This window comes from Schistocerca cancellata, chromosome 5, assembly GCF_023864275.1.
Source record: "Schistocerca cancellata isolate TAMUIC-IGC-003103 chromosome 5, iqSchCanc2.1, whole genome shotgun sequence".
Classification (NCBI taxonomy): domain Eukaryota; kingdom Metazoa; phylum Arthropoda; class Insecta; order Orthoptera; family Acrididae; genus Schistocerca; species Schistocerca cancellata.
In genome coordinates, this window is record NC_064630.1 from 30,409,186 (window position 1) to 30,424,962 (window position 15,777).

The 15,777-nt window shown below is 39.7% G+C and overlaps 1 protein-coding gene across 1 annotated transcript in view; it reads right to left on the reverse strand.

Annotated features, from left to right (window-relative positions):
• Nucleotides 1–15,777, reverse strand: part of LOC126187398 (probable maleylacetoacetate isomerase 2) — a 58,752-nt gene that overhangs the window by 24,869 nt on the left and 18,106 nt on the right. Inside the window, exon 4 of the mRNA XM_049928457.1 lies at nt 13,264–13,341. Coding sequence (XP_049784414.1) covers nt 13,264–13,341 — 78 coding nt within the window. The remainder of the gene's footprint in view (nt 1–13,263; nt 13,342–15,777) is intronic.

Below are 15,777 nucleotides of genomic sequence, written 5' to 3' on the forward strand. Positions count from 1 at the left end.
TTATTCTATTGATGGGACTGTGGAAGCATCACGTCTATTACTATTAGGGAAACAGTGTAATTTGAAACTGAACATTATTATTATTATTCTATTGATGCGACTGTGGAAGCATCACGTCTATTACCATTAGGGAAACAGTGTAATTTGAAACTGAACATTTCACAATTAGCGGTGTCGGGATGAATCATACAGAACAACATCCATCAGAAGGGTAATACTTTTAGATGCAACAACGCACAAGACTGACGGCGTGTTTATACTGTATGCGCTGTCCACCAAAAGGGACTAGTTGCGAGCGAAATAGCGCACCCATTACAGATTGCAACATACATGCGCACACGTAACTAATTTTCTCATTGTTAACCTCCAAACCAGTGTGGCATACACTAACGATGAATATGTGGATATGCTTCTGGTCCTTGGTGCATCTGATAACCGGACTGGTGTTGCTGCTCGTGAATATGCTGCTAGATATCCTCGTCGAAGCCATCTGGATAAAAATGTGTCTCGTCATCTGGAGCTGCACCTTCGAGTGTCACGTTCTCTCCTTCCACCATCGTGTGCATTATAATAATAATAATAATAATAATAATAATAATAATAATAATGCCATACTCCAGCTACTGAGGAAGCTATTCTGGAGGTCATACAACAAAAACCTCAGTGAAGTACACGTAGCATAGCAAAGCAGCTGCGTGTCTCGCAGTGCACAGATATTAACGTGCTGCACGAGCATGGGCTGCACCCCAACATCATGCTTTTACACAACACCTGCATCCTGCAGATCACCATCAGTGGATGCAATTCTGTGAATGGTGCCAACAACAACAGGAAGCCAAAAACAACAACAGGAAGCTAACAATGACTTTGTGAACACCGTAATATGGTCGGATGAAGCAGCATTCACTCATGAGGGTGTCTTCAATATGCACAATGTCCACCATTGGTGTGAGGTTAACCTGCATGTCACCACAACCAAGGGTATCAAGTTCGATTTGGTATCAACATCTGGTCCGGAATATTTGGTAATAGGTGTTTGGGCCCCTACAAGTTGCCTGACTGGTTGACTGCACGAAGGTATCATGCATTCGTCTCAATCTGTCTGTCTGATACACTGGACGATGTTACAGTATATGTTCGGCGGAGGATACAGGTCCGACATGATGGTGCACCTCCACACTCTGGAATTAATGTGTGACAGTATTTGAACAGAACATTTCCAGGGAAATGGCTCAGATGTGAAGGTCCAGTGGTATGACCACGACGTTAACATGACCTAAATCCCCTGAATTTCTTTCTGTGGTGAAACCTGAACGAGCACGTGTACTCTACTCCCCCTACGAATGTGGAAGAATTGGTAGGGCATTTTCATGCTGCTCTTGTTACTGTGGACGGAGCTTTGCTGCAAAGGGTCCAGAGCTGTACAATCCGGCGGGTTGCATAATGTTTGGACATGCAGGGAGGTCGCTTTGAGCATCTGTTCCGAGGACAATGTATTCTGTTGTGAAGGTCATGCGGTCATTAATATGGACATTATTATTGTCACCGGTTGCTAATGTATGACATCTGAGCGCTCATATTACATGTAGTATAAATGACAAGTAGATGTTGTGTTATTGTATTGTGCTATCATCTTTATCACCTTGAAACTGACGTTGATTTTGTAGTTATTCTGTTGTATGACAGGTTATTTGTTTCAATTGTCAATTTTTTTTATTTGTCTAACCACGTATTTGTTATGTTCAGCGGTAAAAAATGTCGTAAATTTAGGATACATGTGACCTAAAAAATGGTGTATATTACAGCAGGAAATGTCAGAATGAAACTAGCAAATAAATAAATAAATAAAAAATAAATTAAATAAAAATGTGCTCCAACGCAGGATCGAAGCCTCTACCTCCTGCATGCTAACACAAAACTCTGTCCACTGCACCAACTGTACAGCACAACTAACATATGCCGACAGAGATTGTTACCATACAGTGTTGCCAGATTGCCACTGTTTAACATTCTTTTTCTGCCGGATGTACTTGCCAGACGAAATTTTACGACAGACATTTTTTTATCGTCGGCCTGTGAGGAGTCGTGCTGGGAAGCTCGAGTACTCGAATTTTGCTTCACCCTGTATAACCAAGTTGGCGAGAGCTGCCGCTCTTCTACCCTCCGAGTAGGCTTGTGTCTGTTGTCGTGGGGTCATTGGCAGATTGTATTTGGCCGGCAATTGGCCGAGACGAGGTCGATATCTTCATCCTCAGCGCCCCATGGCGCTGGTGGAACTCTCACAAGTGGTGAGTCTCTACGGTACTGGCACCAGCTTGCATCTTTGCACCTGTGGTGCTTTTGCCCTAGTTGTGTCTTGTGCGGACGACACAGCACTCTTATGTCTTTAATTTTCTTCAATTATTGTTCTCTAACTTTCTTAGAAAACTAACATTGCTTGGGCCACACTAATTCCCACCAAGACCTTTTTATTTATTGCTTCTTTTAAACACTTGTTTGCACTAAACTATAACCTGTCAACTGTCAATCTCTTCTCCTTTTATTCCTCTTTTCTTCAGTGCCTGTTCAATATTTGCTTTTTCTTTTTCAAACTTATTCTTCGTACAACAATTTTGCCACAAATTTTCTTTTTCCTGTTCTCCTCATTTCCTCTGTGTTTCCTCAGCCACTCTCTTCTCATCTTCACAGTACTGCTTAAGTGAGCCTTCTCCTCAAACACATTCACTGCAGCATCTCTTCTCATCACATATGAATACACTGTTTTTTCAAACATATTTGCACTGTCCTCATTCGAGACGTTCCCCGACAATGAGAACCCCCTCCCACGTCTGCTCTGTCATTCAAAACTGCAAGTGCAGTCTTCCCAAATTTTTTAACAGTAGGGTGTTTCTCTCCCCCAAAGGTATATCTTCTCAAAAAATTGACTCCAGTAAACACCAACTCAGTTCTTGTCACTACCTGATGTTTCTTCTTATAATGTCAGTAATTTTCTTCACAAACTAGAGCATTTTCACAATAAGAAGTAGTGCAGCTAAGTTCACTATGTTTATGTATCATTCTTCTAACAGTCTCTTTACAGGATGCATACACTGAATACACCACAATGTAGGTTTATCCAAAGAAGACTGCTCCAAACTAGCAGAGAGCGTAGTGCTTTCTCGCACGGAAATGTCGATTCTTTCTCGTGTACTTAGTTTCTCCAGGTATTCAGTTTCTCCAGTGTTGAACATTGTTTTCCAATGGCAAGTAATACTTATTACAAAATGGTTCCAGACTCAATGGAGTAGCACGAAGATTGTGGGCTCAATATAGATTACGTGCTTTAAAGAATCCCTCTTCTGAAACAAACCACTGAATTTTGAACATGTATGAGTGAGTACTTGCACAAGCAAACATACTTTATGCTTTGGTAGCTTTGTCTTTTAAGAGTTTAACAATATTCTTGTATTTCAAAGAATTCGTACACTTGCCTGTTGGGGTATGAACTGAAGAAAGTATCTTTCAGCTGCTGACCACTGTTCTAAAAGTCTCTCTCTCCATTGGTATCTACCATCAGCAATCTAGAGGACACACGTTTCATAAAATTACGACCCAGAAGTTTCGTATCTGATTGTACTTTTTTAAAATCTTTCAAATGAGATTTTTGGCCTTCAAAAAGCTTGTAGAGAAACAAGAACATGTCTAAAGCATTTTCACCAAAGTTTTGTAATCCTTTTCAGAATGCATTATGGATTATATGACTGTTACGTGTGCCAGCATTAACCATTTTCTTCCTAACAGAGACAGACTTATTCGCAAGATGATTCACATAAACGTTAACATTGGGTCCAATTGCAACCTATAATCAGTGGCTTTGAATGAGGCAGCTGGGCATTAGCCAAGGCTTCATTTAACTTAATGTAAATATTACTGGCAGTGGCTTTACCCATGAAGAAAGTCTGCAGATATCTTGCCACAATCATTTGTTTGAAATCTGAACAGTATTTAACTACATTCTGAAGCTCTATTTTTGATGCTGCATTCGCAGATTCATCAACACAGAGAGAGAACTGTGCTCTTCCAATATCATCCACCAACTGGTTTTTAAAATGTGGAGCTACAGCATAACATAAGAAATATTTGGCTTTGTCCTTGAAAGGGTGAATTCACAAAGAATGCTTCCAGGAAACACTGCCTCAAACGTTTCTTTGGCATCTTCACAACCTGGCTGAACAGCAAAGTTCCTTCCAGTCATTTCAAACACCAGATCAACTCTGCCCTTGAAGCAATTTGTCTATCAGAATAACAATGAATTGCTGGTGTAGCTCTGAGAGATGGAATTACATCATCACTGTTACATCCACGGATGGACGCCAACATTCCAAAATTTCTGAGGGTAAATATAAATAGCAGAGCTTCCGCATCCTTCAAATTCGTAGTCCCAACAAACAAAATAACAACAATACAGATTATGTGAAAACAATTTCACTCAAATCTTAAACCATACCAATGTTATGCTTCAAAAAAAGAAAAAAGAACTGTTAAGGTAGTCATTAACAATTGACTTCCTTGTATCTCTGATTATTCTTTATTATTACTCAATATTGGCAAGCAGATATTTTAAAACAGTTGCTGGTGAATCAAGTGAGCATATTGTACCACGTCACTTGCACGGAAACATGAAAGGAAGCCAAAAAGACAGGATTCCTTTCACAGTATTGTGCAACCGTTCTTCTGGAGAGTGCTTTTGACTTGGCAAGAGAAAGGCAAGCAATGGGGCATTGTGTTGCTTAGTTGCCCTTGCACAAAAATCTGAAATAAACAGATATGTATTAGAGGTTAGATATTTTAACTTTCATCTCAGTGTTTTAATAGCTCATTACTTTTTGATAAAGGCAAGTGAGCATTTTTTTATTTTTATCAATTAAAAATTTTGTGGGTATGGCACATCCACACAATTATGTATATACATGCTCTCGAGCCCCGGCGCACACACAGCTGGCCAGTGCGTCCAGGGTGGACTAAGAAAAAAATGTAGTTGCGAAGAACTCAGTTTCACTTGACATTGTTATCATCTGAGTTTCCATGTAAAAATACGCTGATCTACAGCACTAAAGCCAGTAGTAACTTTTGTCAATTTTAAGAAAGCAAATGCCTCAACTGACAGATAAACTATTTAGGATTTTTGAAGAATTTGGAATTGACAGAAAAATGAGGACATCATAAAACAAACCCTGACAGACACCATATCAGAAGTTAAGTTTTCTGGAAACGCATTTGAAATAAACAAGGGGTCATGCAAGAAGACAGATTATCCCTAACTATCTTCAGTATCATCCTGGAGAAAATAATGAAGCTCTGAAGTTGGAAGGAATACATGGAATACTTTGGAGAGAGTGGATACAATGTGGAAATCAGGTGTTTAGCTTGTGCCGATGATCTGGCCCTTTTAGCCAGAGACCGGAAAAGATGTACAAAGAATACTCGAGATCTTGCATGAAATCACTGGAAACATTGGTTTCAAAATCTCCTATGAAAGACGGAATATATGTAACAGACACCAAGGGCAGAAATACTTGGGGGTAAAATATGGGAAGATTAAAAGAACAAATAAATTCAGATACTTAGTAGAATGGATTCAACCCAACTGACTAGATCTTGTTTACACACTAACACAAACAGATCAACAACTGAGTGACATCCTACAAGGCCAAAATCAGGTAGTATAATTCAGTTATGAAACTGGAAGTACTCTACTGCTTCAGAGTGTCTCATTGAGAATAAAAAGGGACACGGAATGAAATTTTCGCTCTGCAGCAGCATGTGCGCTGATATGAAACTTCCTGGGAAATTAAAACTGTGTGCTGGACCAAAACTGAACTTCAGACCTTTGTCTTTTTTGGGGAAAATGCTCTGACAACTGAGCTACTGAAGCACGATCCATGACCCATCCTCACAGTTTTTCTTCTGCCAGTACCTCATCTCCTAACTTCCAAACTCCACAGACATTCTCCAGCATACCTCCAACTGTCTCGGTATGCAGGCCCTGCATGGTGAGCCAGTTGGAGGGATGTTGTACGCCACTTCCCACTATGATGACACTGCAGTTTTAACATATCAGTTTTTTTCCCTGGTGAATTTGATTCATGATGCCCTGCTCGTTGCAGGTAACAGCATTTTATTTAGAGAAGGTTGAGTCCCCCTTCTTCCCATCTTATGCATTTAATGTCTTAATGATATACGTACACCTGAGGATGTGATGTGATATCATGAAACATATCAATAAAAATTCTTATACAGCTGGAAATTTTTTTATTTGTCAAATATGGATTACGTCTTCTGTGGTTGCCAACAACATAAAACTATTCGTAAAAAGGAACAGTTGGAAGAACTTGACAGGGAGGAGAGGAAGATTCTCATAAAAATTCTGGAACCCCAGAAGACTACTGATGAAACTTGGAAGAATAGGAAAAAACAAGGAGCTCTACACGAACACCGAAAATATCGTGGACACAACGCGGAAACAATGGCTGAAATTCTATGGACACATAACAAGACTGGACAAAAACCAACTGGGCAAAAAGATCTTGATTACACCAAATCATTAAAGTCGGCCTCTCACAACTTTGAACGTGAGCAACTTAAGACTTACATATCCTCAGTGTAGCAAATCCAGCTTGATACACTTAATCAAGGCAAGACCTCCAGTCTAGATTGAATATCAGGTTCCTTTCAGAGTAGGCCGATACGACGACTTCATATTTAGCTCATCGAAAGATCTGTACCTAAGGACTGTAAAGTTGTGCATGTCGCATCAATATTCACAAAAGGAAATAGGAGTAATATGCTCAGTTACAGACATATATTACTAACATTAATTTGTAATACGGTCTTCGAACATACACTATGTGATCAGAAGTATTTGGACATCTGGCTGAAAATGACTTACAAGTTCGTGGCACCCTCCATCGGTAATGCTGGAATTCATTATGGTGTTGGCCCACCCTTAGCCTTGATGACGCCTTCCACTCTCACAGGCATATATTCAATCAGGTTCTGGAAGGTTTCTTGAGGAATGGCATCCCATTCTTCATGGAGTGCTGCACTGAAGAGAGGTATCGACATTGGTCGGTGAGGCCTGGCATGAAGTCGGCGTTCCAAAACATCCCGAAGGTGTTCTATACGATTCAGGTCAGGACTCTATGCAGGCCAGTCCATTACAAGAATGCTATTGTCGTGTAACCACTCTGCAACAGGCCGTTCATTACTAACAGGTGCTTGATGTCGTTGAAAGATGCAATCGCCATCCCCGAATTGCTCTTCAACAGTGGGAAACAAGAAGGTGCTTAAAACATCAATGCAGGCCTGTGCTGTGATAGTGCCATGCAAAACAACAAGGGGTGCAAGCCCACTCCATGAAAAACACAGTCACACCATAACACCACCACCTCTGAATTTTACTGTTGGCACTACACACAATGGCAGATGACGTTCATCGGACATTCACCACACCCACACACGGCCTTCGGACCACCACATTGTGTACTGTGATTTGTCACTCCACACAACGTTTTTCCACTGTTCAATCGCCCAATGTTTACGCTCCTTACACCAGGTGACGTATTGTTTGGCATTTACTGGCGTGATGTGTGGCTTACGAGTAGCCGCTCAACCATGAAATCCAAGTTTTCTCACCTCCTGCCTAACTGTCATAGTACTTGCAGTGGATCCTGATGCAGTTTTGAATTCCTGTGTGATGGTCTGGATAGATGTCTGCCTATTACACATTACGACCCTATTCTTACTGTCGGCGGTCTCTATCAGTCAACAGACGAGGTTGGCCTGTATGCTTTTGTGCTGTACGTGTTCCTTCATGTTTCCATTTCACTATCACATCAGAAACAGTGGATATCTCGCGTACAGATGTATGACACAAGTGACACCTAATCACCTGAACACGTTCGAAGTCTGTGAGTTCCGCGGAGTACCCCATTCTGTTCTCTCACAATGTCTAATAATAATAATAATAATAATAATAATAATAATAATGCAAAGTGTGAGGATACACATGAGCACCAAAAGGAATCCATTAAATTTCTGTTACACAATAAATCACACGAATCTAAAGGCTGTAAATTCAACTAAATACTTAGGGACTACAATTATGTATAACTTAACTTGCAACAATTACATAGATAATGTTGCAGGGAAAGCAAACCACAGATTGAAACAATGGAAAATCCAGGATGGAATGTAACAATATTATGAAAAGGGAAGTTGCCACTCGCCATATAGCGGAGACGTTCAGTCACAGGCCGGCAAAAACAAATGACTGCAGTCTAAGGCAACTGGAGCCACACTCAGTTGCCTTATACTGCAGTCGTCTGTGTGTGTGTGTGTGTGTGTGTGTGTCATCTATTTTTGACAAAGGCCTTACAGGCTGAAATCTTTACTTGGAACAGTCTTTCTGGTGTGCCTATCTGCGACTCAGCATCTCCGCTGTATGGCAAGTGGCCACTTTCCTTTTCATATACCAAAGATTGACTTATTGGCAGAACACTTAGAAATGCAACAGGTCTACTAAAACGACTGCCTACATTATGCTTGTTCGTCCTCTTATGGAAGGTATTATGTTGAGACTGGAGTTTTTTGAGTTGGTTGATTTTTCTTCTATGAACTGTTTCCATTCTTTGTATAGCAGTTTTTGTGTGCTTTTCGGCCTTGTTAGTCAACTCCCTAATGAACAGATTAAGGAAATATGCACACTAATAAAGCTCATAACAGAACAAAATTACTTCCAGTTCAATAATGAAATTTATTTACAAGAAGATGGGTTGCCAATGGGGTCCCCAGTTTCAGGAGCCTTAGTAAATATTTTTGTAAACCACATCGAACAGATCATTTTTGCAAAAATAGTAGCAAAAGAATACAATATATTATATTGGTTCAGGTATATGGATGACATCCTTTGCTTAATAGATGAACCACAAATAAAAATTGAAGAACTACATACTGACATCAACAAGATACATAAAAATATAAAATTCACAATTGAAAGAGAACAGAACAACCAAATTAACGTTCTGGATATAACAATCAAAAAAGAAAACAATAAGCATATGTTTGAAATTTACCGTAAACCCACAGCAACGGACATTATCATTCCCCAATCCTCGAACCACCCACACGCACAAAAGCAAGCAGCACTTCGACACATGCTCCACAGACTCAATACAGTACCACTCACCAAAGAAAGCTCCCAAAAAGAACTGGACATAATAATGCAGATAGCACAAAATAATGGTTACAATAATAACACAGTCACAAAGCTAAACAACAAAATTAAAAGTAAAATAAAAGCAGATAGCTCCAAACCACAGATAACAACACAACAGAACCAAACACAAACACGCAGTCTCATAAAAATACACAGGATAATCAGAAAAAGATGAAAGAAAACGCAAGATGGTACACAATGACATACAAACTCACCCATAAAATCACCAATATTTTAAAAAGACGGGGGATAAACATGGCATACACAACAGACAATTCTATACAAAAATACACCCCAAAACTGACAAAAAACAGAGACATATGCCAGAAAGCAGGTATATACCAGTTACAATGTAACACTTGTGAAGGCACATACATAGGGCAAACAGGGAGAACATTTGATGTCAGATACAAGGAACACACGAGGGCATGGAAATATGGGACACACCACCCCACATTTGCAGAACACCTAAGAGAAAATGACCAAAAACCAACCACTAGAGAAAATGACATGAGAATAATTAGAATCAACAATAAAAAGCACCTTCTGACCATGCAAGAAAATTACCACATACATGAAACCAAAGGAGAGGGGAAAATCCTGTTGAATGACCAAGTACACATGCCAAGCAATTCATTATTTACACTAATAGATAAAATAATAGAATAATGTTCGCAAAAAGGATAAATATAAAAATAGTGCTCAATGTAATAACCACCACACCCCCCCCCTTAAAAAAAAAGAGCCTCTATCCCCCCCCCCCTCTCTCTCTCACTCACTCACTCACACGCACACACACGGTATAAACAGCATAAACAGAAGTTAGAAACGAACATATACTATGTTGGCAACACATAGGTAAACATACCAAAGACGATGAAACACGTAATGAGTCGCAATATTTATGCTGTGAAAAGAAGTGTATGACAAAATAGTTGTATCGAGTAACAGAAGAACAATATGAAACTTCCTGGCAGATTAAAACTGTGTGCCCGACCGAGACTCGAACTCGGGACCTTTGCCTTTCCGGGCAAGTGCTCTACCATCTGAGCTACTGTAGCACGACTCACGCCTGGTCCTCACAGCTTTACTTCTGCCAGTATCTCGTCTCCTACCTTCCAAACTTTACAGAAGCTCTCCTGTGAACCTTGCAGAATTAGCACTCCTGAAAGAAAGGATATTGTGGAAAGGCGAGTTCGAGTCTCGGTCGGGCACACAGTTTTAATCTGCCAGGAAGTTTCATATCAGCGCACACTCCGCTGCAGAGTGAAAGTCTCATTCTAGAAGAACAATAGTCCACCACAAAAAAAGAGTGAGAAACATGGTGTACAGTGTGTGGAGGGCGAAAGTGCAACCTCTAGACCAGATGTGAGGAAATGCAGATCAGAAAATCATAAGTAATTACATTTTTACAAAAAATCGCTAAGTGAACTGTTTGACAATCTATAACTAACAAAACTGTATCATTATAGATCCCACTGATGATGCCTTAAAACAGTAGAAGGCGAAACACGTATGGATTGAATAAAATAATTAGCAGCAGGAAAAGGCAGTTTGATTTGCAAAACAAGTATTTATATACTTGTTGCAGAGGATGGCCACACAAACAAACTTGTTATGTTATACCCCTATAATTCTCTCACTTGATTCTTTCCCCTTTCTTATAAATTGGACATATCACTGCTTTCTGTCATTCCTTGGGTCTTTCTTCATTTTTCCAGCACTGTAGAATACAGGCATTACTTTGCTACATGCTTCTCCACCTTGCTTCAGTAGTTCTAGTGTCGTGCTGTTGGTTACTGAGGCCTTACTGTTCTTCATTTGTTCCAGAACTTTATCCATTTCATTTAGTGTAGGCTCCTGCAATTTTTGTTTGGGTCCTTTATTGGTCTTACTTTACTCAGTCACATCTTTTCCCACAGGGACATTTGACAGTCCTCTGAAATAGTCCTCATGTAAGTTCACGCTCCATTCTTTGCCAGCCACCAAGTCACCTCTACTGTTTGCCATCCCTGCAATTTTTATCTTAAAATATCTTACACATCCATATAACTGTTTTACATTGTTCTTCTTGTTTCTGTCTTCTTCAGCCTTCTCTAGTTGCTTGTTGATGTACTGCCCCTCTCCCCTTCCTATTCCTATTGATTTCCTGGCTTCTCTTGCTGTCTTTGTGAATTCTTCTCTATTCTGTGAGGTGCTGTTACCTAAATTCTTCTGTTGTACTTCTTTTCTTTTTTGTCACCTCTGTGTATTCTTCATTGAATCACATTTTATCCCTCCCATTCCTTTCTTGCGTCCACAGGTGTTTCTTCGCATTTGAATTATCATGTATTTGTTTCCTAGCTTTTTTTTCTTTTCCCCCCTCCTCTCTTTCTCCTTCTTCCTTTTGTTCTTGCACAACTTTAAATCTATTTTGTAAGTGCAGCTCGTATTAACTTATTTTTTCCTCATTTCCCAGTAGATACTAACATCCACTTTGCCTTTTAGTGTGCTGCCTCTTGTCATCTTTTCTTATGATATTCTTTATTTCATTATTTGATTTTACCCATTGTCATTTGATTCTTTGTGCAGAGTGCATAGTCCACACAGAGATATATTTGCTGATGCAGTACCAACTTTTGCATTTGCATCTCTTATCACTCTCTTTATGCTGTATCACAGCACCCATTGTGCACTTATTCAACCACTTCAATAAAAGAGTCCTCCTCCTCATCACCCTTTTATTCTACAGGAGCTTGTATGGTAAAGATGCAAATTTCTTAAACCTTCCATTGATTCTCAAGTAGCAGAGTCTTTCACTGATTGCTTCATATTTAACTACAGCATTGCACTAGTTTACTGTTGACCGCTATTCCTTTTTCAAGTTGTCCTTTCCTTACTCTGGTCTCATTGTGAAATATGGTGTATCTCTCTCGCTTCTGTATGCCTTTATCTTACTGTCTAGTCTCCTGTAAGGTGACTGCATCCATATTGCTAGTTATGCAATTTGTCGTCCAATGCCGTTTTAGCATTCCATGTCCCCACCTATAAATGTTTGTATCGTAGTCCCCACCCTTTGCCATGACCGCCAACATACGAATTCATCTTTATATAAAACCAAAAATATTAATAAGGTAGTAAATTTTTTAAAAAAGTATGAAGCTTTGTTTACCGGTATCACAGTCAGTCATTAGTTGTGTGACACTGATACTGTGTTAAAACATTAAATCCAGAATAAATCTTTCTTTCTGCAGTAGGACATCTGTTGTTTTGAAACTTCCTGGCAAATTAAAAATGTACACTGGGCTGGGATTCTAATCTGCATCCTTGCCTTTTGCTAACAATGCTCTTACCAACTGAGCTATCTCAGCATCGCTCCCAACCCATCCACAACACAGCTTTCCTTCCAAAATTCACAGATACTATGTTTGGAAGCTAGGAGGAGCTACTGGAAGAACTGAAGCTGTGTGGATGGGTCTTTGCAGATAGCCCATTCAGAGCAAGGGCACCCTTACAATATTTTGGAGAGGGAGCCTAGATATGGAGGTGTGGAGTATTTTTAATGTTTTGGTAGATAAATGGTGACTTGTAAACACTAATAAGAAAGTTACAGTTCCAACTCTACTTAAAACCTATATAATACTGACATTTAAATCATTTTCTTGAAAGAACAACAACTGAGTACACTTTTTTTCCTTTCCCTGAAAGCAAGGGGCACCCTTGCCCTGGGCATGTGTGCTCCTGATTCAGTGGTAAGAACTGCCCCAGAAAGAAAAGGTTCAACTCCTGGTTCAGGTCACAGTTTTAACTTTTTAGGAAATTTTAACAACTGAAATGTTTACAACACGACTATTGTGAATGAAAAATATCCGGTGTTTCTGACTAAAAAAAAAAGAACTGCAGTAATAGATATTAACCTGACGTTTTACAAGTACAAGCCAAAAGCTTCAAATATGACAAACCTTGACTTGATACAAACAACATTCTACCACATTTATAGAACTTCATGTAACATATTTTCAACAAACCTTCGCTCTTTTATGGACATCTTGGGGCATAAGAGGTCGCTGCGGTCTGGTCTCCTCTAAATAGTGCATGATGCTCAGCTGAAACAATAAGAAATTTAAATTTTTATAATTAAAGTTGCAGTTTTATGTTATATATAGCAGCTGACATTTTAAAAAGGATAGATCGCGATCTCAGCAATAGGTAATGATGAAAGTGCCTTTGTTATAGCTGCCTTAACAATCTACATTAATTACTCGTAAGCACAACTATGATAATAAACATAATCATTTAAGTACAATTTCACACACAGTTGTTAATTAACACACTTTATAAATCTGTCAATAACTTGTACTGGATATCCCAAATCCTATAGTATTTTTGTGAATCTGATTAGATTAGAATCTGCAGTAAGTATCAGCACATCTTTTACCTTTTGTTTTTCAATAAGACTCGTGACTGATCGTTGAAGAAGATGATAGAACTCCACACACAATAATACATTAGTAAGACATTTATGTAATAAATATCACCAATCTTGGTCAACTACTAGGCAGAGTAATACACAAGGTGTGGTGAAGCATGTCGATTCTGCAGTATAACACGTTCCACTTCTAGCCACTCAGGCTGACAAAAGATTTTAATGGAAACTGGAAACTTTGTTTGGGCAGTGGTTAAGTGTGGAACAATCCACTGTGTGCACTCTACTTTGCCATATGTGGTAATGGGTATAAAAGACATCAGCTCAGAACACCGATAAGGTGTGGTGGCATGTGAGTGCCTCTACTTGCTGGGGAGAGCTGTTTATGCTTTGGCGTTGCAGCTTGGCAGTGTCTTGAAGTCTCAGAGCAAAGGGAGCAGACAATAATGGCAGTGGCACAATAATTGAAGGTTATACATGAGCACGAACCATGAACCATGGACCTTGCCGTTGGTGGGGAGGCTTGCGTGCCTCAGCGATACAGATGGCCGTACCGTAGGTACAATCACAACGGAGGGGTATCTGTTGAGAGGCCAGACAAACGTGTGGTTCCTAAAGAGGGGCAGCAGCCTTTTCAGTAGTTGCAGGGGCAACAGTCTGGATGATTGACTCACCTGGCCTTGCAACATTAACCAAAACGGCCTTGCTGTGCTGGTACTGCGAACAGCTGAAAGCAAGGGGAAACTACGGCCATAATTTTTCCCGAGGGCATGCAGCTTTACTGTATGATTAAATGATGATGGCGTCCTCTTGGGTAAAATATTCCGGAGGTAAAATCGTTCCCCATTCGGATCTCCGGGCGGGGACTACTCAAGAGGATGTCGTTATCAGGAGAAAGAAAACTGGCGTCCTACGGATTGGAGCGTGGAATGTCAAATCCCTTAATCGGGCAGGTAGGTTAGAAAATTTAAAAAGGGAAATGGATAGGTTAAAGTTAGATATAGTGGGAATTAGTGAAGTTCGGTGGCAGGAGGAACAAGACTTCTGGTCAGGCGAATACAGGGTTATAAATACAAAGTCAAATAGGGGTAATGCATGAGTAGGTTTAATAATGAATAGGAAAATAGGAATGCGGGTAAGCTACTACAAGCAGCATAGTGAACGCATTATTGTGGCCAAGATAGACACGAAGCCCACGCCTACTACAGTAGTACAAGTTTATATGCCAACTAGCTCTGCAGATGACGAAGAAATTGAAGAAATGTATGATGATATAAAAGAAATTATTCAGATAGTGAAGGGAGACGAAAATTTAATAGTCATGGGTGACTGGAATTCGAGTGTAGGAAAAGGGAGAGAAGGAGACGTAGTAGGTGACTATGGATTGGGGCTAAGAAATGAAAGAGGAAGCCGCCTGGTAGAATTTTGCACAGAGCACAACTTAATTATAGCTAACACTTGGTTTAAGAATCATGATACAAGGTTGTATACATGGAAGAACCCTGGAGATACTAAAAGGTATCAGATAGATTATATAATGGTAAGACAGAGATTTAGGAACCAGGTTTTAAATTGTATGACATTTCCAGGGGCAGATGTGGACTCTGACCACAATCTATTGGTTATGACCTGTAGATTAAAACTGAAGAAACTGCAAAAAGGTGGGAATTTAAGGAGATGGGACCTGGATAAACTGAAAGAACCAGAGGTTGTACAGAGTTTTAGGGAGAGCATAAGGGAACAATTGACAGGAATGGGGGAAAGAAATATAGTAGAAGAAGAATGGGTAGCTTGGAGGGATGAAGTAGTGAAGGCAGCAGAGGATCAAGTAGGTAAAAAGACCAGGGCTCTTAGAAATCCTTGGGTAACAGAAGAAATATTGAATTTAATTGATGAAAGGTGAAAATATAAAAACGCAGTTAATGAAGCAGGCAAAAAGGAATACAAACGTCTCAAAAATGAGATCGACAGGAAGTGCAAAATGGCTAAGCAGGGATGGTTAGAGGACAAATGTAAGGATGTAGAGGCTTATCTCACTAGGGGTAAGATAGATACTGCCTACAGGAAAATTAAAGAGACCTTTGGAGATAAGAGAACCACTTGTATGAACATCAAG